Source organism: Podarcis raffonei, chromosome 3 (assembly GCF_027172205.1).
Source record: "Podarcis raffonei isolate rPodRaf1 chromosome 3, rPodRaf1.pri, whole genome shotgun sequence".
Taxonomy (NCBI): Eukaryota; Metazoa; Chordata; class Lepidosauria; order Squamata; family Lacertidae; genus Podarcis; species Podarcis raffonei.
The window spans coordinates 43606241-43625255 of record NC_070604.1 but is presented as its reverse complement, the minus strand read 5'-3'; the positions used below and the strand labels follow the sequence as shown (position 1 = coordinate 43625255).

At 44.4% G+C, this 19015-nt stretch overlaps 1 protein-coding gene across 2 annotated transcripts in view; it reads left to right on the top strand.

Annotated features, from left to right (window-relative positions):
- The first annotated feature begins 1482 nt into the window (after positions 1–1482).
- Positions 1483–19015, top strand: part of SNAP91 (synaptosome associated protein 91) — a 68548-nt gene continuing 51015 nt past the window's right edge. For both annotated transcript variants that reach the window (XR_008329452.1, XM_053381390.1), the window contains exons 1-2: positions 1483–1595; positions 2994–3153. Coding sequence is in view for 1 of the 2 variants with exons in the window: in XM_053381390.1 (XP_053237365.1) it covers positions 3024–3153 (130 nt within the window). In the remaining variant the exon portion in view is untranslated. The remainder of the gene's footprint in view (positions 1596–2993; positions 3154–19015) is intronic.

Genomic DNA, 19015 nt, shown 5'->3' with positions numbered 1-19015 from the left:
CTTATAAGCAAGCTGTACATCCTGAAACCAAGAACTCTAGAGCTGAAGGTTACCATCTCTGGATTAAATTCAAAGTAACTATTCAAGAGCAAAATTGTTTTGGGATTTTCAATCAACATTAGGGGGCCTATCCAGGAAAAAGTAAGCAAATATAAACCACTGCAACTGGTACCAGACTGACTCAGGTCTATCTAATAACGTGACTAATGAGATGCATCCACATCTTTCCAACATGCCCCCCTTCTGCAGCACCGCTTCACTCATGACTTACGAGCTCTTATTGCTGCTCAATTTGTCATTACGGGGAAAGATGAAATATAGCATCATGATAGTGCAATTTCAGTTTCTGAGTTCTTAAAATACGGCAATTTTCTGAGTTTAACTACAATTGCAGGTGATTACAAAAGCAAAGACGTTTGAAAATAATGAGGAACTGTCATTATTATAATACAATTTGAAGTACATCTTAAGTGGCTAGAAAGCATTTATAGTTGCACTGGAAGTTATAATTTGAAGCTGTTTTATATGAGAACTATTTATGAACATACCTGCAGTGCCATTCTAAGCACCTTTACCCAGTCTGAAGTGATTCCCATTGAGCTCAATGACTCCTATAGCAGGCAGCATACTTAGGGCTGCAGCTTTATGTTAATTGTTCATCCATTTGGTTACACAGCTAATAATGTTTATGGCAGCAAAGAAGATGAAATGTGAAGGAGCCTGGTAGAGTCAGGCAAATCAGATATTAGCTCTTTATTTTTATTTTATTAAAGATTTTCTTGATTTACAAAAGTGTGTGCAATGTCTCTCTTGTATTTCCCCCATGTAATTTTTTTACAAATCGGTTTCATTTGTTGAGACATTAGGAAGAAAAGGGGGAAAGAGGTGTGGGGGGGAGATGGGGGGGTTGGGGTTGGGTGGCGATGTTTCTATTTTACTTACTATATGTAGGGTTTGGTGTCAGCCTTGCTTGTGCAGGTTCTTTGCTGTTCACTTGTGTTCCTTTGGCTCTTTACAAAATGGTTTGATAATATGCTAACTTTATTAGAAATAATACAGTCCAAAGGGGAGAGATCTTGCTATATTTTCACATATTTGAAGTGAAAGGTACCCCCAAACAAAAATACAGGTGTATACCGATGTACGTATATAGTAAAACTATTGGGCTGGTGGTGGGGAAGGAAGAGGGGCGCCGCCACCCCGGTTTCTCCACAGTCAGCAGCTGCCCTTCCCACGACTGGGCGCGCGGTTTTTTCCAAGGCGGGGAGATTCCCACCGCGCGGCCCGCGAGGGGTGTCCCTTTTAAGAGCGCGGGGGGGTGTTGGGGGGGAGGCCTTATCCGGTTCTTACGGCCCCCTAGAGGGCTGTCCGCTTCGTCTGCTCCGAGTCACCTGACTCCGAAGAAGCCACAAACCTGCGAGGCCCCGTGAGGAACGAGCAAGAAGAGCCGGCAAGAAAAGGCAAGGAGGGAGCGAGGTGTGTGCGCGCGCGCAGACACACACACACACACACACACACACGAGAGAGAGAGAGAGAGCGTCGGGGGTTGCGTATTGCACGCATACATGCATCCTAGCAGTGGCACCACAGGGAAGGTTTGTGGCCGCAACCGGGGATTAGGCAACCGGGGATTAGGCTAGAAATAGCGGTGGCGGCGGCGGGCGTGGAGAGCTCCCCCGGCACCCGCTCCGGCCTTAGCGCATCCCTGCTCTCCCTGCACCTGAGGGCGCGGCGTGTGCGCCCAGGGCGCGCCTTTCCCGCGCTCTGGAGCAAAGGGGGCCGCCGGTGCGGACGGAGGGGGCTCGGCGCAGCTGCGAGCGGGCGGGGGCGAGAGAGGTTAGCGTGTTGGGTGGAGGGGGGGGGAACAAGCGGAGGAGGAGAGACCGTGGCCTCCTCGCGAGCAGGAGGCAGCGCCAGCAGCACCGCGAGGGGCAGAGCAGAGGCGCGGCAGTCGCCAGAAGGACGCGGACGCACTGACAGGTCTGCTGCTGCCGCCTCGGGCACTTCCACATTCTCCGGGGAGGGGACGGGGAGAGCAGGCCTGGCTGGGCGCTGCTTGGTAATCCCCGAGGCGAGGTGGGGGGACGGGAGGGAGGGAGGGAGAGATGCAGATATGCAAGACTACTAGCCAAACGCCGCCGCCGCCGCCTGTGCTGTCGTTCCTCTCCCCCCCCCCCGGAAAAAGGGGAGGGTTGCATTGCAGAGGGCGAGGAGAAGGAGACAAGCGGCTTGGAGAGGGTAGGGGGGAGAGGAGGGGGAGCGGGGGGCTGCGGGGTGTGAGAGATCGCCGGGGTGGGGTGGTTTGGGATTGGGAACCGGCGGCCTGCGGTTGTCTTCAAGACAGAGCTGGCTGGGGGAAAGGCACCGAGAGGGCATAACATGGCGCAATGATATGATAATCTCCCACCAGAGAGAGAGAGAGGTAGAAACGCAGGGAGGAAGGCGAGAGAATCCCGTTGCTGCAGTAAGAAGCCCCGCCAGCAGCAGGAGGGAGCGGTGGTGACAGGGCCGTGTTGGAGACTGGCTAGATAATTCAGTCGCTGGGCCCTCTTGGGGCTCTGTCAGGAAGGCCCAGGGCTGGGAGATCTTCTGTGAGGTTGCGGGGAGGGGAGGGAGAAAGCTTCATTTATTCCCCACCCCTCATAAACAAGAGAGATGAGATACATAGTGGTTTGCAGGAACCGCCATCATACTCAAGGGAGGCAGGCAAGGGAAAGGACACCCCCCCACACACCCTCGGAATTCATATACAGTATTATTATGTGGGCATATTTCTGTTTCGTCTACAATGCCCCCAGAATCTCTCGGATATAGTTGCAATGCAAACACTTACACAACAGAGGAGGTGGCATGGGAGGAAGGAGGGAACCTGGAATGAGCCAGGATTTAGAAATCAGCTTTCGCTAGTTAAATAATTGTCCATATATATATATATCCTTTTAAAAAAGATTATCCTCCCCTCAGTTGTTTTTCTTCCCCCCTCCCCCTTGTAGAAGTGGTAGCAGTCCTAGAATTAGCCGAAGATGTCGGGTCAGACGCTGACAGATCGCATCGCAGCTGCTCAGTACAGCGTTACAGGATCAGCTGTAGCTAGAGCCGTCTGCAAAGCAACCACACATGAAGTGATGGGGCCCAAGAAAAAACACCTGGACTGTAAGCATCTTTTTATATAAGTGGTTCGCGTGTGGAGGGCTAGGGAATCTGTGTGGTTCTGTGCTCCTGGGGTCCATTGCCCTCTGGGTAATCAGTTTCTTCCACCATTAGAATTAAATTAAGTGCTTAAAAAACGAACTTTTTATTGTAGCAATATAACACCTCAGAAATGACTTAGTCCCCTTATTTTGCTTCATTTTGACCTTCAGGTTTTAGGACAGGTGCATGTATCAGAGAGAAAAGGCCTGTGACTACTTGGAAACTGCAAAAGTATTCTGGCCATGCTTTGGGCGAATGAGTTTAGATGAGGGTGGATGTTGACTTGAGTTGCTGTAATGTGGAGATTATCTCTACAGAGAGGTTGGTTTGATTGTGGCAAAACTGAATGATTCTTGTTCATTGTAATGGTTCCATTGTGTATCGTTAATGAAGGGTAGGAAAGATGAAAATTTTAAAGTATGTCACATGCACCACTCATCCCAAATGAAATCGCTGTAGTGCTCTTAGTTGTGTTATTTTGTGCAGCCATCCTTAATTGTGTTAGATCTTCATTCTGCACTCATTTGGCCTTCATTCTATGTTGCAGTGGTAGTCAAAATGGCTAGACCATGGTTGGGCCATCTAATCCTACTTTATGGCCCTCATATTACAGTTTGTAATCCTAAATACTGCGAGCAGCAAAGGACAGAGTAGTTCTGATCTTCTGTACTCAACACAGCAAAATAGAAACCTAATCAACACCAGTAGAAATGAGAAGGTCCACAGACATCAACCTGCACACAACATCTCTAGGAACTCCTCCCATCACCCATCCGTAATGAAGTCGCTCATCAGTACTCCCATAGAACCCACACAGAGAAGGCACCAACAATATATGTGAATGGAAGGGATACCATGATGACATCACAGGGCCCTGTTACATCTTCCTGTGCACATTGCACAGGTGCATTCTGTAACTGCTGGCTGGGACTGATGGGAGCTGTGGTCCAAGACATTTGGGGGGCACCAGGTTAATGAAGGCTGGGTTAGGAGGACAAGCAAGCACACACACCTGCAGCCACAAGTTCTAGTACAGGGTTAGGAGTTCAGATGCCTTGGCAGCTGGTGGCAGACTGCAGATAACTCTTTTAAGAGGGACAATGTCATGGTTAAATGTGTCCCCTTCCATTCACACTTGCCACACTCTATAGGGCTGAAGGAGGTAGGATCTGTAGAGCACAAGCTTCTCAGGGCAAAATATTCTGTTGCTGAGATGGATAAGTGTTATGACTTTGCACTTCCTTCTTTATTGTTGATTTTGCATAGCTGTCTGTGCAGGTCCTTCCTTTAAGTAATGAGCTGTGATAGAAAGAGAGCACTGTACACAAAGTTTTCCAGATGTACATTTGTATCCAAGCAGGTCTCACTATCTGAACACAATGCATTCTCCAGGAATTGTTTGTTAGGTGAGCGTTCTTTTAATGAGAAGATGATTTCCATTGATTCCTATGGGGGAATTTTATCATGCATTCCGACCATGGAATTCTGACCCCAAAATGACAAACAAAACAAAAAACAAAAACAAAACTGGGAAACCCAGGACAACCCTCTGAAAAAAGATTTGTCTGATCTCTCCCACTTCCCACCATGGTTTCTGGTGAAACACCTGCTGCAAACCAGCAAAACATAAGGCTGCTTATTTGTTTACGGTACTACACATAAGTCTGGCTGTTTGGATATCTGAATCTGTGGTGTGTATAATGAGGTTTGGGTACTAATTCCTCATGTGAATGTTTCAATAACGTGAATGTTTCAATAACAAGTGTTTGGATAGTGGGACCTGTGTGTGTTTTGATTCTTTGGGCAGAATAACATAAAACTTGTGCCATGCTTGTTATGTGATTGGTATTCATTTGCTAGGGCTCATATAAGTATATTGTTTTTAAAACAGCATAGAAAATGGCAGAAGATGAAATTAAAAACAATACAAAGCAGAGACCCATTCATCCAGCTGGGAAAGCTTGTCAGAAGAAAAAATGACTTTTTTTCTGGAAAGTGCAGATAGAGGGTGTCTGTTGCATATTGACAGGAATGCTGTTTGACAGAACAGGGGGCAGCCACATTGAAAGCCCTGCTCTGAGTTATTGTGGAGTGGACTATTGTGAAGTAGATACATAGGAAGATGCCTTATGCCAAGTCAGGACCATTGGTTTCTCTAAATCGGCGTTTCCCAAACTTGCAGTCACTGGCAGCCAGAGTGGACAGTATGGATTTAGAGCAGTGTTTCCCAAACTTGGGTCTACAGCAGTTTTTTGTACTACAGCTCCCAACATCCCTAGCTAGAAGGACCAGTGGTCAGAGATGATGGGAATTGTAGTCAAAAACAGCTGGAGACCCACATTTGGTCTCTAAATCCATACTGTGCACTCTGGCTGCCAGTGACTCTCCACGTTTTGAGGTAGACTTACCTGGAGATGGCAGGGTTTAAACCAGGGATCTCCTGCATGTAAGGCATGCACTTGGCTCCTGAGCTACAGCTGTTCCCTGTGCCACATTCTGTTCTCTAATGTGGGATGGGTGAGGGAAATAGGGGTTTGCATGCCTATTTCTGGGTCTCCATTGACTTGAAGTGTGTTTTCCTGTGGTGCTGATAGCATTATGAAATCTCTAGAAGACTAAATTATGCATTTCCCTAGAATAGTACAGCACTTCTCACCATGCCCCTGACTCCAGCCAGACTTTCTCTGTGCAGCATAGGGTTATGCTGGTGTAAATTCACTACACTGGCATAGCATCACCTTAACTGGGTTCAGCAGAATATGCAGTAGCAATCCTATCCTCACTTAGCAGAATAGGATTGCACTGTTACTCTGTGACATCCAACTGGGTTTTGTTTAGCTCTCTTGATGTAATCACTTTGTATAGAAAAACTGCATAGTTTAATGATTAGCCTGACATTGTTTAAAAACTTCAAAGATTGGACATGAAAAGCAGGGGCATAGTAGAAATAGTGACCACATCCTCTCTTTTTTTGCACCTGCAGATCTGTTTAGAGACAGAGGTAATTGAAATTGCCAGCTGACAACCTTATAGGCAGTGATTGATGCATTGGGACTTAACCTTTCTTGGCTATTGTCTGACTATCAGACCACATTTCACGGTAACTACATTATATTAGGAATCCAAAAGGCAGGATAATGTAATCTTTTAAGCAACTCCATCTAGCCTTATTGTCGCGACCTTTTTAACATAAAACATGCAAACATGGTGCCATGTGTAGTTGTTAAGTTTCCATCCCTAATCATCTTGGCCTAATATGTGAAGATAATAAGCTTCTCCCACCCAACCATTCACACATGTCCGCTGTGATTTTTAATTGGAAAGAAATTTTACTGAATTCAGTGAAAAATGTGAGTAATTATGCCTAGATGTGTAGCCTTAGAAAAACTGAGATGGGTGAGTGGCAGTGCTGTTGGCCCAGCAATACATATTCCCACTTCATTTGCATTGAATAAATTCAGATGTATGTACTGAAGATTCATGTAATCAGTTACTGCTGTAGATGTTGGCCATGCAGTTTTTGGGATTGGGAGCAATATACTTCTGGAGAAATGAGATTAACTTTGTAAGTAAGAAGCACAAGGCGGAATTGTAATCAAGTTATGGGGAAATTTATGTATGCTCTTGAACAAACTCCTCTGTTTTGTAATAGCAAAAAGGAGAAAGACTGGGGAGAGGCATTTGGAGAATAATATTGGTGTTAGGGATCTTGGAGCTTGCACGCTGCTCTTTAAGGCACAGGAGTCAAAATTGGGAGAAACTACAAAGGTAGTCTCTGCTTTTCTAATAACAGTAAGGTGGCAGCACCATTGGGGGTTCAGGTGTGCACAGTGGCAAGGAGCAGGGAACAGTACAGTATAGTGAAATAGGACAGGTGCTAAGAAATCTTGGCCAGCCACCACATTGCTGAGCTTATGGGGCCACAGTCGATGCCTCTTGAGACCCCAGAATGCCTCACAAGAGAATGATGTGTCTACATTGTGATTCCAAAAATGTAAAATGATCTTATTTTTCCTTGTAATCTAGTCACTGTCCCCTCCTCTTTTTTTTGCTATCCTGCTCATTTTTGCCTTCAAAGGCCATTTTTATTTGCTTTTCTCTTTCCCTTGTTTCCTTTTTTTCTTGATATACCAGGTTGTTTGATGTATAATGGCCTTGGCTACAAAGTGTAATAATGTGGTATTAATTAAAAAGGTGGGGAAGGAAAAAGTATGATGCCTCTAGGAGCAAATGTGACTTAAAATGCTTACCTTGAAGAGGCTTACCTGGTTCTGCCTTTACGAGCAGCAGAATATGGGACAGAGTAGGGAGGTTCAGGGTATTGTGAATGCTTACTTCAAAGGTAAAGTAAACCCAGATTCTCTGATAAGTGGAATGTGGTGTCTTCCATTTCTAGATGCTTGAGCAACATCTGTCCTGCTATAGTATGGATAGTGAAGCATCTCAAGAGACCTGCTTTGCAACCTATGGGCAGTTTTTTTCTTTTTTAAAGGTACCTGTCTTTTTAATAGTCCTAAATCATATAGCATCTTTCCACATTAGAAATAGGGGGAAAGATGCTATATGACTTAGGGCTATTAAAAGTGGCTGAATGTGATAGTTCAGAAAAGCACCAATGCCACTGGGGAAAGGGACAGACATGTTTAAACTTAGAGTGGTGATGGGAAATCTGAGACTTGCATTCCTCCCCTCCCCTTTTTAAGTAAACACAAGCATGGTCCTAAATGTGCATATGTGTGCCCTAGTTTTTGTTTTTGCATTCCATGGTTTGGAACATGTTTCTCAGAAAACAGTCCTTCAGAAGTTGAATTTTAATGGTTGCTGGCTGTTGTGCTGGAGAAGGCAAGTAAATAATAGAATGAATGTACATGTGGCAGAAGGCACACTACTGGGACTTCCACAGTAACTCTCCAGAGATAAGCACTTCCCTTGTAGAGGAAAGAAATGAGAGCAAAGCAAATAGGCTGTTAGGCTAGCATTTTATGAATGGTTTACTGTGGGGATGAGCACGATTAATTCAACTAGGTAGACCCCCCCTTTTATTTTTTTCAAAAAGAAGAGTTTGGATTTGATATCCTGCTTTATCACTACCCTAAGAAGTCTCAAAGCGGCTCACATTCTCCTTTCCCTTCCTCCCCCACAACAAACATTCTGTGACGTGAGTGGGGCTGAGAGACTTCAGAGAAGTGTGACTAGCCCAAGGTCACCCAGCAGCTGCACGTGGAGGAGCGGAGACGCGAACCCGGTTCCCCAGATTATGAGTCCACCGCTCTTAACCAAAAGTAACTGAAGGCAACTTACAAAAATATAGCAGATAGTTTAAGAGCAACATAAAGCAAAATCAGAGCAAAAGCTAAAAATGTACTCATATTTATACAAAAAGGGAGGATGAGGACACCCCCACTTAAGGAGACCACAGGTAATTAAAAGGCCTGCTGGAAAAGGAATTTTTTTGCCTGGCGCCTAAAGATAGGTAATGATGATGCCTGGCATGCCTCCCTAGGGGAGCATTCCATAAGTGGGGATCTGCCACTGAGAAGGCCTGTCAACACTGTCCACAGCTCCCTCAGAGGGAGCACATGATGAATGCAGCGTCCATGCTGGTTCGTGTGGGGAAAATATTGGGGTCCTGAGCCACATAAGGCTTTATAGGTCAAAGCCAGTGCCTTTAATCGAGAGCACAAAATAATTAGAAGCCACTGTGGTTATGCTGGAATGGGTGTGATATGTTCAGATCATCTTGCATTGGTAAACAATCTGGCTGCTGAATCTGCACCAGCTGAAGTTTCCAAACTACCCTCTAAGGCAGACAGAGATGGATTTAGGGGAGCGTGGCCAGTTTGCTGGCACTGGGCACTGAGTTGAGAAGGTGCCCCAGCGGGCATCATAACAGTGAAGAACAGTGGAAGGCAAGAGGCAGTGGGGTGCCTATGTGTAAGTAGTAATAGAACCTAGATGTCTGAAGGGTGATATGTTCAGATCATCATCAAGATATCTCAAAATAGAAAACTCTTTAGCAGTATGGATCCAAGACGTGACACACATTTTTGCCCTGGTGTGGAAACAGAGCCACAGTATGTACCCCTGTTGAATTTCTATTTTGAATCATTCCCACTGTTCTCTTTCCCTATTGCAAGTGGAATCAACAAACTATGAGCCTTGGCTTGCTGTGATGACTAAACTGGTGCTCATGATTTGTTTTTCTCCAAATAAACCACAATCTGGAGTGAAGGTTTCTTACTGGCTTCCTGGTTGTGACTTGTTTGGGAGAAACAAACCTTGGGCACTGGTTCAGATATCATGGTAAGTCAAGGTTTGTGGTTTGTTGCTCCTGCTGTTGCTTGGAGAGGAGTGTAGCAGGAAGGATTTAGCAGTTTTCTTGTTTGTTGCTTACCATGTCATCTTCATGATAATGATTGCTTATCTTCAGAAGAAGTCATAAGCTTGTTGCCCCTGGATTTACAAATGGTGGTGGCAGAGTGATCAATAATAATGTGTGGAGGTTTTTTTGGTTGGTTTGTTTTTGTTTTTTAAGATGCTGAATTGAAATTGCTTAGTAAGATATTTGGTCAGGGCTAAATTATTGAGATGGCCACTGGAGCAGTATGAGTAGATAATATCAGTGATTCAGATAGCACTTTGAGAATGATAATCTGCATTCTTTCTCTGTATGCTGCCTGCAAGAAGGAAAGAGGAAGAGGAGGAGGAATTTGGAGGTTAATTGCAGTTTGAGGAGCATTTTAAACATTAAGGAGCAGTTTAGTCAACATAATTTCAGAAATGACATGGTCTGGGAGTGCCCCCCCCCCAAATTCTAGAATGTATTCTTTGGTCTGCATCCAGATACAAATGAAAAGCATATATGTGTGTGCATGTAGCTTCTCAACACTGTTTTCACACACACTCTCAAACTTCTAATTCATAAAATCTTTAGAAGCAGTATGAGAGATGCTTTTAAAAGATTATAGTGAAAAAAAGCTCCACATGTGCACAGAAACAAGCTTTCTAGACTCGGGTCTGGACTTTAATGTTCTAAGCGGATTGTGAAGCTACCGTATTTTTCGCTCTATAGGACGCACTTTTTCCCCTTCAAAAATGAAGGGGAAATGTGTGTGCGTCCTATGGAGCGAAGACACCATAGCCCCGCGGCCCTCTCCCGGCTGGAGAGGTGACGCGCGGCTATGGCAGGAGCCTCCATAGCTGCGTGTCAACTCTCCAGCCGGGAGAGCGCGCGCGGAGCTAAAGCAGCCCCCCGCGACCCTCTCCCGGCTGGAGAGGTGACGCGCGGCTATGGCAGGAGCCTCCATAGCCGCGCGTCACCTCTCCAGCCGGGAGAGCGTGCGCGGAGCTAAAGCAGCCCCCCGCGACCCTCTCCCGGCTGGAGAGGTGACACGCGGCTATGGCAGGAGCCTCTATAGCCGCGCGTCACCTCTCCAGCCGGGAGAGCGCGCGCGGAGCTAAAGCAGCCCCCCGCGCCCCTCTCCCGGCTGGAGAGGTGACGCGCGGCTATGGCAGGAGCCTCCATAGCCGCGCGTCACCTCTCCAGCCGGGAGAGCGCGCGCGGAGCTAAAGCAGCCCCCCGCGACCCTCTCCCGGCTGGAGAGGTGACGCGCGGCTATGGCAGGAGCCTCCATAGCCGCGCGTCACCTCTCCAGCCGGGAGAGCGCGCGCGGAGCTAAAGCAGCCCCCCGCGCCCCTCTCCCGGCTGGAGAGGTGACGCGCGGCTATGGCAGGAGCCTCCATAGCCGCGCGTCACCTCTCCAGCCGGGAGAGCGCGCGCGGAGCTAAAGCAGCCCCCCGCGACCCTCTCCCGGCTGGAGAGGTGACGTGCGGCTATGGCAGGAGCCTCCATAGCCGCGCGTCACCTCTCCAGCCGGGAGAGCGCGCGCGGAGCTAAAGCAGCCCCCCGCGACCCTCTCCCGGCTGGAGAGGTGACACGCGGCTATGGCAGGAGCCTCCATAGCCGCGCGTCACCTCTCCAGCCGGGAGAGCGCGCGCGGAGCTAAAGCAGCCCCCCGCGACCCTCTCCCGGCTGGAGAGGTGACGCGCGGCTATGGCAGGAGCCTCTATAGCCGTGCGTCACCTCTCCAGCCGGGAGAGCGCGTGTGGGGCTAAAGAAGCCATAGCCCCGCGACCCTCTCCCAGCTGGAGAAGTGACGCGTGACTATGGCAGCAGCTTCTCCGCTGCGCCTTTCCGCTGCTCCCTGACCTGCTCTTTGGGGCTGGTGGTGGGCTTCCCCCCGCCAGCCCCAAAGAGCAGGTCGAAAGGAACCTGAAGCCTGGAGAGCGAGAGGGGTCAGTGCGCACTGACCCCTCTAGCTCTCCAGGCTTCCAATGTAGCCGCCTGATCGCACCTTAAACGGCACCTTGTTTTAGAGCGGGAAAACAAGAGGGTGAAAATTCTCCCACTCTCTGCGCAGCGCTTCCTGCCACTTCGCTGAAGGGGCGCTGGGCAGAGAGTGGAAGAATTTTTTTCCCTTGTTCTCCCCCCTCTAAAACAAGGTGCGTCCTATTGTCCGGTGCGTCCTATGGTGCGAAAAATACGGTAATTGCAGTCCTAAGCATGTTTACCCTGAAGTAAGTTCCACTATTCTCCATAGGACTTGTTTCCTAGGTAGTGTGCTTAGGATTGTAGCTGAAATTCACCATCTATGAAGAACTTTCTGGTAGTCCTGGGAACAAGCTTTAAATTCTGTTTGCAGCCAATCTGAATTTTGCAACTCTCCATAAATTATACAAATTGAGTAAATTTGCAAAAGGTAATTTAATTGATGGTCCTTAGAGGTTTAATTTGATATAGGTCAGAATTTTAGAGGCGAGAGGTACAAACCATTATTTGAGGAGGTATCATTTGTCCCATAAATGAAACCCAGTTCTTGGGTTCATTCTTTGTCACAGGAAAGAGTGACCAAGAAGTAGACTCAAGGCTTGGGCTGTGCAGTTCTAGAAAGCACTTGTTGGCCTGTTTTGGAGTATGTCTCGGCTTACTAAACAGTGAGATGCATGGCCTTAATTTCTTGTTGGGTCTGAATTGGAAAACCAGAATAATTCAGGATATCAAATCATCTAAAGTTGATGTTTAAGATACTGACTTGTTTCAGTCTTGGGAAGCATATTTTCCCAATTCATACATAACAGGAAACATTGGTTAACTGTGGCAAGCTGGGAAGGGGTAGTGCAAGGATGAAATGCGTACACAAGGCTCTTAAACCGAGATACATGCAGCAATTTAATTCAGTTGGAAAGAAAGTAAACAAGCTGCAATCTAGGATACAGTTCTGGTGTGCAAATTGGGGAGAGAGAGATGCCCATATTATCTACCGCTTCAGTAGATGGAATGGGCATTGCCAGCAGGAGCTAGGTCAGTGATTAACTTCCTTGCACATGAATAAATGGTTAATATTTATTCCTATAAAACATGGCAATTGTAGAATGGTAGAACCTGCCATTCTCTGAAACCGGGCAACTAGCCCTCCGTAGATAAGGATCCTGAAAGGCAAGGGGTCCTGTGTGTTGTGTGGCATGCAGGAGCACAGTGTTCATCCAGAGACACCTGTAAAACACTTGATCTCCTTTGGTAGTTCTCTGCTCCTTCCATCCTTAATTATGAGTGTTTCACATTTTTGTCCCACAAGACTACCTTTCACATTGGTTCCACTGCGGGTGGCTGCAGTGCATAGATGATGGATTTCTAGAAGGGACCAAAAATTGGCTTAAAAGTAATAAGTACACTTGGTGCCAAGTGTATTTAATGTAGTGTGGGACGCCATCCTAACTGAAGAGGGAGCCTCCAGGTTGCCAGCCAAAAGCAGGGCATAGGATTGATACATGAAATAATGCAGTTGGCAGGAAAGGTCAGCATAAGGAGGTTTAGGAGAAGCTTTGCTAAACAATGGAGCCTGGCTGATGTAGGCATTAGGCACTAAATAATAGCATGCACCAAGCAATACTGCCTTTTTGTAGCTCTCATGTTGGTTTAGCATGGAAGGGGCAGCTTCCTTGCATGAATTATTGAGAGAGAGTGCTACTGAAAGTGATAATCTGACAATATAAGTACCATGTGTTTGGGGTTCAAGACATGTTTCAGTCATGACACTTTAGGCTGTAATGGAAACTTGGCTGTCCCTCATAAATATGAGGTATGGCATCTAGGAAGAAAACCTAAGTAGAAAATTTCTGGGAAGCCTTTTTTTTTTAACAACTAAAATGCCAGTACGGTAATCAAGTTGTCATTTTTAGAATTTGAAGAGTTGCTTTAGAGGCCATAATCTCAATGGTTATATTTTAATGGATAACTGTGTGTGAACACCTGCTAATAATACTTGAAAGTTCTTTCTTTCTGTGTACAAATGTGGAAGCATGCATGGAGCAGTTGGGTCCAGTTGCATTTCCCCGATTTTAGGAAAGCAGGGGCAGAAATGGATGACATCTCAACTGGGTACAAGCTTTAAACATCTGGTTTCTTGAAAAACTTTCAAGACTAAGAGAAGGCCCTTGTCTGTTTTGTATAAAGAACTCAAGTGCATTCTTTAAGGAACAAAATAAAAAAAATCCTTCCAGTAGCACCTTAGACACCAACTAGGTTTGTTATTAGTATGAGCTTTTGTGTGCATGCACACATCTTCAGATACACTGAAACAGAAGTCACCAGATCCTTATATATAGTGAGAGGGTGGGGAGGGGTATTACTCAGAAGGGTGGTGGGAATGGGTGATTGGCTGATAGGTGTGGTAAACCTGTTGATGACTGTTAAAGACTGCAATTGGTCTTACAAGGAAAAGCAAGGGGTGAGATGGCTAAAAATAGCTTTATCAAGTATAATGAGATAAGAATCCAATGTCTCTATTCAGACCAGTTCTCTCCATGGTTTTAAGTTTGGTAATAAGTTGCAGTTCAGCAACTTCTCTTTCCAGTCTATTTCTGAAATTCTTTTGTAATATGACAGCTACTTTGACATCTTGTATAGAATGTACTGGAAGATTGAAGTGTTCTCCTACTGGTTTCTCTGTCTTGTGATTCCTGATGTCAGATTTATGTCCATTTATTCTTTGGAGTAGGGTTTGTCCTGTTTGTCCAGTCCCACCACCTTTCTGAGTAATACCCCTCCCCACCCTCTCACTATATATAAGGGTCTGGTGACTTCTGTTTCAGTGTAACTGAAGAAGTGTGCATGCACACGAAAGCTCATACCAATAACAAACTTAGTTGGTCTCTAAGGATCTTGTCTTAGATCAGGCAGTGATCATGTAACCTGGCAATGTTAAGAGTAGACTATGGTAATAAGTTCTACATTTGAAAAGTGTTTACATGTGAGTTGCTATTGGTACATATGGTTTGAAGCCTTCATTGCTGAACTCCTGCACTTCTAGGTGCAATGCATGGTGTCAGTTGTGGCCTTTGGAGCCCTAAATGGCTTAGACTTTGTAGATTTGGAAGGACATATCTGTTGATAAGACTTTAATTTGGTTGACCTTGGGATTAAGTAAACTTTGATTCCAAAATCATTGTCCTGTGTCCACGCATACAAAAGCCTAGATTGTCTTAAATAGTGCTTACACTGCAGTAGTGTAATCTTCCAATTTCCTTCAACAAGCAGGGGGAACTGTATGCTTCTAGTGCTTAATGCTTCCCCTGTTCTTTGGTTGTCTATAGATAACAACAACTTGTATTTCTGAACTCTTCTAGGGTGCTTATAATATGTAATACAATTATCAAGTGGATTAATTTTTATTTCATGGAGACCTAGAATAGGTGGAGTAGCATCATCATTAGTAGCAGCATCATTAGTAACACCAACTAAGTCAGATTTTTGCAGTTAGCCACTTGCCTCATTATTTTGTCTGGAACATTAGTTTGGGCAAGCATAGCTCACCAAGGTGCCTCACGCTATTATAAAAACAAAAACAAATCTTATCTCAAAACAATCAAAACTGACAAAGACAGCAACATTCACAGTTATTAAAAGGCCAGTTAAAAACAGGTTATCAAAAGGAGGTTCAGAAAAGATGAGCTTGTTAGTGAGTCTAGTCCATGCATTGGCAATGAGAGCAGTGCATGCTGTGCTCTGTTCTTGCATATAGCTGAACTCTTGACAACTACAAGTGTGGTTCGGATATGTATCTAAACTGTTAAGTCAGGCTCAAAGTGAGGCAAGGCTGAGAGAACAAACTGGTGCAGTGCAACGTGTTGTACTACTTTTGCATTCTTGAAGTTCAAACTATGTCCCACCACTACCACCATCTTCTGGCTTCAGTGGCAGGGCCTAGGGACAAGACAAAATAAGTGTCCAGCATGGGGACCTGATGGTAGACTGCTGCTCCTTGAATGAGTCCTTATGAGCTCTCTGACTTTAGATCTTGTTTGCAAGCATCACAGTCCTGATGCTCTTTAAAAAAGATGCTTCATACAAATCATTAAAGATGAATATTGTGTATGTCACCTTTTCACCATCTCTTACAAATCTTTCCTGCCGGGGATGGCCACAAGGGGTCTGCAGAAACTAGGCTGCCTGGGGAGTAGAGGTCTTGATCATTGTAAGGCCTTTGCTGTTACTTACAGTATAAAATGTTGGAATACTGCCAGTATAATTTTAGAGAGAATAAATGGGCTGCCAGGTAGTTGCTGGTGTCATAATATGTTAAATAATTGTCATAATAGCTAATCTACTGTGTAGGCTTTCTGGTCTAGCTACTTTACATATTGAAAAGAAGAAACCCCGTCCCCATCAAATTTAGTCCTAAAGCGCACTACTTAATGTTCTTGCTTTTGTCAAATGACTGCTCCAACAAAGTAATGCTGCTACTTTTGTAAATGTGAAGTAAAAACAGAAAGTACCAGAAGTACTTTGCATAAATTCTCAATATCTTTTTACATTAACCCTGCAAGATAGGCTGGTATTGTCATCTACATATTACAGACAGAAGAGATTTTCTGTGACAAAGGTCAGCTAATAAGGGTCAGTTTGTATAAGGAGCAGAACCAAGTGTTTAAGCTTTTCCTGGATTGTACTTTTTCAATAGGGCTGAGGTTGCATGTTAGCATACTTATCTCATGGAAAGAAACTCTCTGCAAGTCAGATAATTAGCATTCTAGCAAGAAAGCTGTGCTGAATCCCTTTCACTAACGTACCATTTCTGCATGAGGGAGTTTTTTCCATGGCGTTAGCAGGTAGTAGAGAATCTCTTCTGTCCCTCCCAACTTGCAGTCTGAAGTTGGGACAGTCATAAAGAAGTTTTGCCACTTGATTCTGCGTAATGTATAAACTGCTTTTCATAACTCGGTGATATTTAAACTGAAACCTATGTGGCTCATGGTGCATTAGTTTAACCAGCACACCAATTCTCACTCTAAAAATGGTAGACTCTTCTTCTACTGGCAGAAGAGTATTTTGCATAGACCTTATGGACTTGTAGAAAATGGGGCACAGTTATTACTTTGAAAACTATAAGTGAAATATTAGCAAGACATGACTCTGTTCAGAGACCTGACAGCCAATCAGTAACTAGCTGCAGGTGACTTAACTGTTTTGGACCTTGAGGCATTTTGCATTTTGCACTTCTTCAAGCATAACTCATCAGTGTAGCCCCCTTTTTTTGCTTCAAGTGTTTTACAGTGCTTATTAAAGGGTGCACAAATTTTCAGGTGAAAATAACATTTCATTCTAGATCTGATAGTTTACCTACTTAGATCTACATAGGCGATGTGCTGCTAACTAGCCTAAACAAAAATAGAGTGGAAACAAATGCCAACACTAAAAATAGAAGCACTGTTTGTCAAAAATATATTAGAGTAAACGTGTGACACTGTTTCCATAAATTTACCTGTGTAAATTTACAGTGTTTAAATGAATATTTAAGCAGCATGAATATCTAAAGCAAATTAGGCAGGAAAACCAGAATATTATTCCTTCAAAAGGCAGTTATAATTTTCTTTTACAAGAATATTCACTAAATGTCCACTTAAATTGTGTTTTATCTTAAATTCCCTGAGGTGTTCAATGCAAGTGTTTAAAGTAGCATTCTGGTGTTTGTGAATAGCAAACAGCATTTATGTTCCTGCAATTAGGGGTCTGACCTTTGTGGCCCCTCTTCTCACATGCTTCCATACATATATGCCTGCCACACTTTTACTATTGCTGTTCTTTCATAGCTACTTCTATAGCAGCTGAAGTTCTGCTGTTTTCTTCTGGCTTTAAAGACATTCACATAGAATTAGATGGTTAGAATGGACCAGACATTTGTTGACATAAGCCCTGTGTGAGTATTGTCTTCGGATAGCTGGTGAGCTAGTTGTTCTTAAAATTCAGAACTTAATACAGTGGACAGCTCCTGTGGCTGACTTAATAAGACAGCGTGCCTCTAATGACTGCAGGAGCTGTTTTTAAGCTATGAGTGCAACAATTAGAGCCCTTACTTTCCTAAATCTTCCCTACTAATTATGCAGCAGACCCTTGGTAATGATGGTAACGAGATCACATTTAGAGCAGATTGCACAATATTTCATCACTGTTAGCCAAGAAACTGCAGTGAAACAGAATGTCTTTTTTTAAAGACCTAAAATTTTCATTTGAGACTGTGTAATTAAGAGACCTCTGGTTATGAACTTCCAGAGGTCCGTTCTTAACCTGAAACTGTTCTTAACCTGAGGTACCACTTTAGCTAATGGGGCCTCCCGCTGCTGCTGTGCTGCCAGCGCACAATTTCTGTTCTCATCCTGGGGCAAAGTTTTTAACCCGAGGTACTACTTCCGGGTTAACAGAGTCTGTAACCCAAAGTGTTTGTAACCTCAGGTGTTTGTAACCCGAGGTACCACTGTATTGGTATGGGGAAAAAGATGTGAGGCACCTTCCTTTAGCTCCAGATGTTAGCAAGTGTCACTAGAATAAAATTATGGTAATGAAGGTGCAGATTTAGTTGTTTGTTTTAATTCCTATTTCACAATAACATGTTACTCACCTAGTTCTTGCGATTAGGATATCAGTATACTTCTATATCATTTAAATCTGCTGTGTGGCAACTTCCTTTTCTTTTACAAGTAGCCTAGTGAACAATCACACTCCTGTTGGCTCATCTACTTAATTTTAAAATTTACTATAATTATATAAGGGTTGCCAAATGACATGTGCTTTGGGCACCACACACAAATGAAATTAAAATAAATAATGAAACAGAAATATCATAAAATAAACTGGCAGCTTAAAAATTAGAGAGATGACTAAACCAAGGTGATTAAAAAATAACCAGCACAAATAGTGGTTCAAAATGGTAAAATCATTTAACCCCCCCCCCTTTGGCATGGGAGAACGAAAAGGTCCCAGAATGACCATAAAAAAGGTACTAGCCAATCCTCTCTGAATTAGAGGGATGTCTGTAATGCTTCCATTGCAGTATATTGCTACATCTTTGCACCCTTACAATTGGAGGGTCACAGTTGTGAACTTGTTTGTATTCCTTGAGCAATATTATTGTTTTGTTTTCATGGGGTTGTTGTAAGCTGCTTTGAGTATTTCTGTTTTGGACTAGTGCCAAATTAAAGAAATTCTAATTTGTATCTTAATTTGTGTATGTCTGTCTCTGGGAGGCTGAAAACAAGTTAAGCTTTTTTGGGAGTAGGTGTGCATGAGAAGAAACTTCCGTCACTAAGCCAGAGGGATGCAAAGTAGGTTAGACTAGAAACAACAACAGCAACAAGAACTGTGACCCCTAATTTCTGAGCGCTGGTAGAAATGGAGAAGTACACTTAAGCTTACCACCAGAGAGCAAAATACAGAAAAAGCATAGGAAACAGAATAGTGAGTGGCACTTTGTCGAGGTCAGCTGAGGTG